The sequence below is a fragment of the Monopterus albus genome, unplaced genomic scaffold (genome assembly GCF_001952655.1).
Source record: "Monopterus albus unplaced genomic scaffold, M_albus_1.0 scaffold13.1, whole genome shotgun sequence".
NCBI classification, from domain to species: domain Eukaryota; kingdom Metazoa; phylum Chordata; class Actinopteri; order Synbranchiformes; family Synbranchidae; genus Monopterus; species Monopterus albus.
In genome coordinates this window covers 2,402,754-2,411,585 of record NW_018127893.1, presented here as the reverse complement: position 1 = coordinate 2,411,585, position 8,832 = coordinate 2,402,754, and the positions used below count along the sequence as shown (strand labels likewise).

Sequence of the window (8,832 nt, the reverse complement as noted above, 5' to 3'; positions counted from 1 at the left end):
CCTGTGGTCCGCTCGGCTTTGCACCGACGTGCTCTTGCACCAATTCATCACCTGTCTGTCAGGCATCAGTCAGGGTCGTCCTGCGAAATGTACACAGCTGTGGGAGCGAAAGGAAGAAGAGGAGAAAATGGAAAAATCCTATTGAATCAGATGTGGACTCATACAGCAGGAGGTTCAGATTATATTAGAGATTAAAAGAAAAACTCGTCAGACAGTGGAAGAAGAAGGAGCTGACCGTGCCGGGTGAATAGAACCGCGCGTAAAAACAACGATACTTTGCTGTTATCTGTAAATTACTGCAAAACATAACTGGTATATGTTCCAACGGACGCAAAATCATCACTAGCCTATCTGGGCTACATTATTTTGTAGGTTAGATCAACGCGCCTTATTTCCTTCACCATTTCTGCTCACAGTAACTGAACAGCTTGCCTTTGTTTTCTATTAAAATCCTACCTGTCTCCACAGACTGCAGTCTAAAGTGCTTCTCTTCTTGTCCATTAAACGGGATTACTTCGGCTTTTAGGATTTCCTTGTTTGTCTTTCAGCTGAATTGTTTTGCAAATAAATGAATACATTTAAATAAAGCGAAAACATCTGAATTCTAATCTTTGCCTCCATCAAGTCACTCTCCATTACAAGTTTTAGCGCTGAACCTTCGCATCGCTTCTTTAAAAATGCATTGATTTTTATTTTATCTAGAAGAAATTTAATCCACAAAGCCTATACAAGCCCATCTCAGCTGCCCCCGGGGGCAATTAGTTAGTGCAGCATCAAACAGCCTGCCATCACCTCCAGCTGAAGAAGGAAGCTTGTAATTCCTACAAACAAATGACTCATTCAGAAAGCATTAAAGCATCAATAGTAGTTAATCACCTCTTCACGTGCTCAGTTATGAAAGCCACATTTGTAGGTCATGACTTAATGAACTTTGACACATAACATAGTCAGGTGACTATTAACACTAAGGTGCACAGGACCGTCACTGATATGTTTAGATATGCAAAGACACTTTGAAACCAAGCAGGGACACACATCTCCAAATCAAATGTAGTGCTCACACAAAGCCTTAAAAGACCAGTTGATCAGTTTGTTAGAAGGCTGTTCTGTGATAAACAATAAAGTCAACTTCTAATTATTTCTTTTCTGATCGGCAGTGTGACTAACATCTCAAAAATAATGATAGATTATAGAAATCGCATTTAAAATCTTTTATCACACATTGGTAAAATTTGAGACATCACTAATACGGATTAGACAATACAGATATCCAAGCTTGAGTGCACAGAGGCACCTTTTCTCATGCGTAAAAACTCCACACACCACTGGTCTGATGGTGTGAACATCTTCCTGGTGGAAAGCTCTTTCAGGTTGCTACTGAGACTCCAACTTGCCTTCACAGCGATCGGGCTGCTGTGAATTAGGAATCATCAGACGCGCCTGATATGATCTCTGTCATCGCTGCTCCAAAACCGCGCAACCAACCAAATTGGTAAAAGTAGAAGAAAATGTGAGGGCTTGGAGCATATTGTTTTGTCAGTAAAGTGCGTTGTCAGAAATTAAATGTGGCACTGGTGTATATAAATCAATTTCTATCTATTCTGATTGCTCTGCTCACCTTTTGATTTTTAATACCCTGGGTTATTACTAATACATTTCTCTTTGATTTCCATGACCACACTATAAGATTACATTTAAATTGTGTAGGCGTAGGTACTGACGCATACTCACACACTGCCACAGTCAACTGACAGCCTTGCGAATCATTAATTTTCTTGATCAGAAACAGGTAAGGTCTTAATTTTCCAAATTGCCCACTGGAGCTGCTGATGCGCCCTCTGTGTTCCGCCTCCAACATGAGTTGCCACTGGTAACACGGAAGAGAAGGGGAGGGATTTCAGCGAGAGGAGCCAATAGTAGAGCTAAGATGCGTTGAGGGACACGGTGACCGCTTCCAATCAGCGCGTTTCACCCACTTCTGTCGCATGCTCAGCCTGCCGCCTATATAAACCACTCTGACAGTTTAGTAATTCAGTCTGATCGCTGGTCGTCTGGCAAAAGCAGGACTTTCAAGAAGCAAGCTATCGATTCAATCGAAGCATCTCGCTTAACCTAACCCTAACAGAATGAAAGCAATAAGCCCCGTACGGTCCTTCCGGAAAAACAACGCGAATATATCGGAGCACTCCTTGGGAATCTCTCGGAGCAAGACCCCGGTGGATGACCCGCTCAGCCTGCTGTACAACATGAACGACTGCTACTCCAAGCTGAAGGAGCTGGTGCCCAGCATCCCCCAGAACAAGAACGTCAGCAAGATGGAAATCCTGCAGCATGTCATCGACTACATCCTGGACCTGCAGATCGCGCTGGACTCCAGTGTCGCACTAACCAGCCTGCATCACCCTGCGCGACCGGGGCAGGCTCCATCTAGGACCCCTCTGACCACCCTCAACACAGATATCAGCATCTTGTCATTACAGGTAATTACACTGTAACTAAACGAGCATGTTAGTTGGAAAACACAAGCTGGTGTGTTGTGAGAGATATTTAGTGGATTCTTATTTGTGCGTACAGCCAGTGCTCCTTTGTATCCTATGCGTAACTCGTACAAAATGGCTCGTTGAAAAAGAAAATGGCATTTTTTTCCCCCTTCTTTTGTTCAGAATCAGATGTGGAAGAGAATCGACCTACATAACACTGTTGCAACGTCAGGCACCTCAGTCGGATGCTGCGTAAAGAATTAACATTTGGTCTGTTTGTTTGTTTGTTTTCAGTCCCCGGAGTTGCCATCAGAGCTGATGACAGATGACAGCCGGACTCTGCATCGTTAAAGCGGTAAGTAGGCTGTCCTCATGTCTGCTGCTGCATTCTGTCCAGGGCTTTGAGGCTCCGCTACAGCCTGTCTCCCAGTCTGCTGGAGCAGAATGGGCTAGAATTACCATTTACCAATCCATTTGTTCCCTGCTAATGTGGCCGTCGTCTCACGTTGCTGTAATGGTCCCAATATGTTTTTGCGTGAGAATGCGCTGCAACACTAGGGCGTCAGTTATGGCAAGGCACAAGCAGTTGGTTTGATTTCAATGCAGTTTTGAGCACAATCTTTCGAATTACAGTAGGGGCTTCAAAGCGCGTATTGTATTTACATGCTCTATCTCAAACAACACTACGGGCTCCTCCGGGACTGTGTCAGTAAAGTGACCCAGATTTAAAGATTTATTACGTTGATCAAATAGTTGTGACTCGTGTGTTGTATCCAAAGACTATTTTGCACTGGAGTTCGGTGGAATAAAATGGAAGCTATTCGCTCCAGGCTGCTTTGGTTACTGTATACAAGTGGCAATCGTCAGGGTTGTATTATACCCTCTTGTGTCTATAATGAAGAGCATCTGCAACAGGAAAAATAATGGCTGTTTGGATTACTGCTACTACGATGTCTGCACATAATTGGTACAAGAAGTGGGTAGGCGCCAGCTGAGCGGCAATTACGCTGATTCTTACCCAGATTGTAGGCTGAAGTTGTGCGAGAAGCGTGTGTGCGTCCTTCCTTCTCAGTCTCTCTCTCTCCCTCCCTCTCTCTGTGTGTGTGTGTGTGTGTGTATACATCTGGAGCGCAGCGTTTGCTTAGTATTGGGAGTGTTTGGTTAAATGTTAAAAACTGCGGCTTCCTCTCTGGCGCCAGTCTGTCCGGATCTCTGCCCTGTTTGCATTTTCTAAACACGCCTCTCTTTCTCAATCTTTTGCAGGTGTTTGGTTAAGACGCAAAAACACACGGGACCTGGTGAGCAGGACTTTCCCCCTCTCCAACCTCTGTCCTCCAGGCCTGGATTTTTCTTTTTTTCTTCTGACGCTGAAATCAAGAGACTTTCTTATTATGGGACAATCTTATGTGATGTGTTTTCTGTTTGGACACTTCATTATTTAACTTAAGACTTTATTTGTGGGTCTCGTGAATATAAAAGACAACTTGGTTAGTTACTGTAAAAAAGTTTAGTCTTGTCTTGTCAGAATTGTTGGCACATGAAGGACTGGACGTTGTTTAAAAAAAAAAAAAAGTTAAAATGAAAGAATGAAACCTTGTGAACTCTTATCGGGAGTTTATCTTGTATAGTTGCAGGAATTTGAAACTTCTGCAAAGTGTAATGTTGTACTTAATTATGCTGAAACTTTTTATAAAAGTAATGTAAATTGTACCTTTTTATACAAAATAAATCAAAAACGCAGTTTGAACATGTTTCATTTGGGGAAGAGCTGCTTGGGTTCGGGGGGTGAGAGTGAGAATCCCGTGTTGGTGGTTCAAAAGACGCCAATCCAGTGCGTAAAATCAGTTTCCCAGCTGACTTTCCCCATAAGTGCTTGGACATGAACGCGCTGTGTGTAACACTGACTGAACATGTGACGCACTTCAAAAACAAATCCCACAAGTGTTCTTATCTGATCTCCAAGCGTCAAGGCAAACCATTGCATAAAGGATCATTTAGGGCGCTCTGACTCCACTCTTACTTTCTCACATGTAAAATAAGTAGGATTAAACGGTTTAGCATGACAGTCTGAGCCATTAAAGCGCTGGGCTCTATGCTATTAATTTTCTTTAAATGAACATTTATGAATAGCCAACTCGATCTGAAACCAACGGTGATGTCTTACTGATGCCAAAACTAATATTCAATCTTCATTAGCAGTAATTCTTAGTTTGGTTGGGCCTGTTTTGCTTTCCTTTTGCCAAATGCACTGGTGTTTAACTCTACCGCCCACAGTAGTTTTTATAAAGTATAGGAACAGTACAACTTGCTCCTTGACCAGATAATATAGACACAGTGGAACAAACTATAGTGGGATGTATTCTCAACTTCTAACACATTTATTGTGATGACAAATGACCACCAGAGGAGAGCTGCACTTTCCCTTGGGATTAATAAAGCACTATAGCAAAAACCCAACCTCACATGCGCTCACTGGGTTGCAAAGGTGGCATCAATCACAATAAGGTATAAATGTCCAGGCTGCAGGATGATACAGTTGCTCCCCTACAGTGAAAACCCAGTGTCAATAGCGCACGGCTTCTCAAATATTCTCACAGGCCAAACCGGCCATTTAATTTACAGACCCGCATATGTTGACTTTACCCCCAGGGATCACCTAATAGGATCAGGATCGAGTGTGAAAACTGTAGAAAAGTTCACTATTCATCGAATATAACACAAAACTGTCAATTAAATAAAATTTTATAAGAATTCTAATTAGGAGTATTCCACATTTAAACACAAAATTACCTAACCCCCCACCCCCAGAGGACCCAGCAGACAATTTTAGGTCTTACTTTCAGTAGCTCTGATACAGACAGGAAGTGTCTGCTGCCTGAGCATGTTTGTATGGATAGTGCGACATCTATCGGGCAAAATGAATCCTGCGAATAGCACCACCAGTCCGCATGTTAACATCGTTTCCCTTTAAACTGCACAGAATAAAATACTGAACTGTTAAAAACGGGTCTTTTAGTTGAAGTATTCAAATTAATTTTCCACCTAACTTACATCTACAGACATTACAGTACAAACAGCTGAGCCTCCTGCAAGAAGAAGCAGAAAAGACAGGGTCCACATGTCAAATGTTTATTGGTTCACAAAACATCATTTCACAAAGATCACCACCACTGTGGAGCCAAGAACATGTACTTCTATCACAGAAACTACCAAACACACTGCATGACTCTGCATTGCCATCTATGCACCTGAGACAAAGGCTTTAAGGCTTTAGTAACATTAGGTTTTTCAGTTGTGGCTACATTTACTGAAACAATACTTTTTTGCTGTGCTGTCCACAAAATGTAACATAACTTCAGTAAACACAGTTTCCACAAAATAGCACTACATTCACATGAGAGAGAAATCACATTCTAACTATCCAAACACACGAGACAGCAAAAGGCCTTGATACATTAAATCATTACTCACAGCAACACTTTCCTACACTTTCTTCCTAACGACAGAACACGTATTTATACTAATTCTTTGGAACACAGCACGTTAACAGTGTAATTATCTCAACCAAGGAGAGCTTACATCGCTCTCAGATTAACGAGCAGCTCCTCAGAGGATACTCTCCCTCTCCTCTCCCAGACTGATGGAGCGCAGGTTCTGGTTGTGGATGGAGGCAGCCGTGGTGTTGGCAGTGTTGCTGCTGCCGGGGGTGATGATGACAGCTGGCGAGTCGTCGATGCTGGAGCAGCAGGTGGTGGACTCCGTGCCTGTGATGTTAGCCTGCTGCTGATGGCTGTTGTTGGTGTTAGTGTTGGCGGTGCTGTCAGTAGAGCTTGTGTTGTTATTAAGGGTGTTGTTGCTGGCAGTGCGGTTCAGGTTGCTGATGCTGCTGGACGGCCACCCTTCATCCGGGCTACTGGCCATTAAGCTGGCCTCAGATGGAGCCTCGGAGCAGATGGACATGCGGGCCAGCATGGTGTCCTGCAGGCTGCTAGGGAGGAGGCCTCTCTTCTTCACTACACCCTCCATTTCCAGTTCAATTAGGCTGGTGTTCAGTGCTTCCCTCTCTCTTTCACCATCTCCTTCGGTGTCCTCCAGGGAGTGGTCTGAGGAGCTGTCACTGGAGCGCATCCCTGAGTCGGAAGAGTCCTTCTTATCCAGGAGCATTTCAGCGAGGAAGCCAGGCTTGGTCGGCAGCCGAGAGGGTTGGGAGGATCCACGGGAAGACAGAGTACCAGCTCTTGCCTCTTTGTGGAGAAGAGGCGTGGTGTTGTCAGCTTCTTCTGGGCCCGAGTCCTCATCATCGGGCAGCTTGTGATAGTAAGCCCCAGCTCCCTTCTTCCTGGAGCCCGAGGTCCTGGAGGCCAAGCTGTGGTCCAGCTTCTCATCCTCTTCGCTGATGGGGTCTAGGGGCTGGGCATCAGTGCCTGAGGCGAAATCTGTGGCATCACTAGTCTTGGAGCCTCTCTTGGTGAAAGACTTGCGGCCGTCTTGGTCAGCTCCTTCCTTGGCCTGAGGAGTAGGAAGAGGATTCAATGAGAAAATGAAAACATACAGTGTCCTGTGCTATTGGCTGAGCGGCCGCTGAAGAGGAGATTATTGTCTCCCATGTGCCAAGTGAAACAAACAGTATAAGCCAATGATTAAAAAACAACAAGAAGCAGTGATTTCCCCTTTCCCAGCCCAGAATAAGACCATTGCACAGGCCATAGAAACACAACACTTAAAAACAGCAACGTAACATACAGGCTGTCACAAGTTAATGACAAGGGTTACCACACATTATTTTCCTGTAATCTGACAGTGGGAGTTTCTACTCAGATTTGAGTAAAGTAATTATGCCAGTGTTACAGTGACAAAAACATGACAGTGTACTTGTGACTACACCCACCCCTTTGTCCTCTGAGCTGGCAGCCTGGAGGAACTGTCCAGGGTGGGGCTGCAAAGGCTTCTCCCCCCCACTGCCGGACAACTCCAGCTGGGCCATCTGAGCGATGTACTCCCTGTAGGCATCGCGATACTCAGCCTGCTGCTTGTCTGTCAGCTTGCAGATGTCATTTGAGGATTCTTGGGAGTTGAGGCTGGACATGCTTGAAGTGCGGTGATTTGCAACCTGACAAAGCAAAAAACACTTGGGTTGGTGCGCGAACATACACGGGTTCGTTGATGAATATGCTGTCAGCTGCAGAGTGAAACTGCTGTATGGCTGTGGGCTGTTAACTTAAGAGTACATAACACCACACACCACATATAACTATAAAAATGTGGCAGTTGCAATAGCATTTATTACAATTATGTGTCATAATTACATCAGCAGCCACCAAAATGTTCAGAATATGAGAAGTGGATACAGCAAAAGGGTTCCTGGCAAACATGGTAGACAAAGTGGTAATGAAAGCTGTGGTGTGTTTTCAGCATTTGAAACAGATCACTAAGTGAGATTATATAAAACAGCAGCGCAGCCAGCTGCCTACGTGTGACTGTTTGTTCGTGTCTCCGAGATTTTGCAAATTGGGAATAGGTAAGGTGAAAATAACGAACAGGGGGCCCCTCAACACCTCTTGGTGTGCTGCATGTGTGTGAGTATTTTTAATTCCGCCATGTTCGAGAGCACCATGAGCTTCCTCTTCTGTTCTCTTTACATGTTTAAAACCACATTAATGTAAAACCACTAAGGTCACAGCATGCTAACTAAATCGGTACATGGTGCAGAGGACGTGTGGCCCATGTGACAGTTTGGTGTGTGTGTGACCTTGTGATGCTTTGTGCGAGTGTTACATGTGCACATGTATGCTCACACCAGCAACATTTACATCTCTTATCTCTTTTGCACATGCATATGGCTAAGTATAATGCGCATGCACACAGTGTGCGACCATATCTGATGTTGTAGTATACAGTGGGTACGGAAAGTATTCAGACCCCCTTAAATTTTTCACTCTTTGTTATATTGCAGCCATATGCTAAAATCATTTAAGTTCATTTTTTTCCTCATTAATGTACACACAGCACCCCATATTGACAGAAAAACACAGAATTTTTGACATTTTTGCAGATTTATTAAAAAAGAAAAACTGAAATATCACATGGTCATAAGTATTCAGACCCTTTGCTCAGTATTTAGTAGAAGCACCCTTTGGAGCTAATACAGCCATGAGTCTTTTTAGGAATGATGCAACAAGTTTTTCACACCTGCATTTGGGGATCCTCTGCCATTCCTCCTTGCAGATCCTCTCCAGTTCTGTCAGGTTGGATGGTAAACATTGGTTGACATTTTCAGGTCTCTCCAGAGATGCTCAATGGGGTTTAAGTCAGGGCTCTGGCTGGGCCATTCAAGAACAGTCACAGAGTTGTT

The 8,832-nt window shown here is 44.0% G+C and overlaps 2 protein-coding genes and 1 long non-coding RNA gene across 4 annotated transcripts in view; 1 reads left to right on the top strand and 2 right to left on the bottom strand.

The window, feature by feature from the left end:
• LOC109955228 (uncharacterized) overlaps positions 1-1,929 on the bottom strand; it is a 2,678-nt gene extending 749 nt beyond the window's left edge. Inside the window, exons 1-2 of the long non-coding RNA XR_002274233.1 lie at positions 1,732-1,929; positions 52-97 (exon numbers count right to left, since the gene is read on the bottom strand). This is a non-coding gene — a long non-coding RNA (uncharacterized LOC109955228). The remainder of the gene's footprint in view (positions 1-51; positions 98-1,731) is intronic.
• A 106-nt stretch (positions 1,930-2,035) lies between these two features.
• On the top strand, positions 2,036-3,945 carry id2a (inhibitor of DNA binding 2a). Its single transcript, XM_020591179.1, has 3 exons — positions 2,036-2,480; positions 2,775-2,835; positions 3,744-3,945. The coding sequence occupies exons 1-2, from the start codon at positions 2,127-2,129 to the stop codon at positions 2,829-2,831; spliced, it is 411 nt and encodes a 136-aa protein (XP_020446835.1). The 5' UTR covers positions 2,036-2,126; the 3' UTR covers positions 2,832-2,835; positions 3,744-3,945.
• Positions 3,946-5,593: 1,648 nt separating this feature from the next.
• The window catches only part of kidins220a (kinase D-interacting substrate 220a), a 44,923-nt gene continuing 41,684 nt past the window's right edge, over positions 5,594-8,832 (bottom strand). For both annotated transcript variants that reach the window (XM_020590894.1, XM_020590895.1), the window contains 2 exons: positions 7,369-7,590; positions 5,594-6,989 (listed from right to left, as the gene is read on the bottom strand). In XM_020590894.1, coding sequence (XP_020446550.1) covers positions 6,087-6,989; positions 7,369-7,590 — 1,125 coding nt within the window. In that variant the 3' untranslated portion in view covers positions 5,594-6,086. The remainder of the gene's footprint in view (positions 6,990-7,368; positions 7,591-8,832) is intronic.

Coding starts and splice junctions, on each gene's coding strand:
- id2a (XM_020591179.1), top strand. CDS start 2,127: ATGAAAGCAATAAGCCCCGTACGGTCCTTCCGGAAAAACAACGCGAAT. Junction 2,481..2,774: donor TCAGCATCTTGTCATTACAG/GTAATTACACTG, acceptor GTTTGTTTTCAG/TCCCCGGAGTTGCCATCAGA.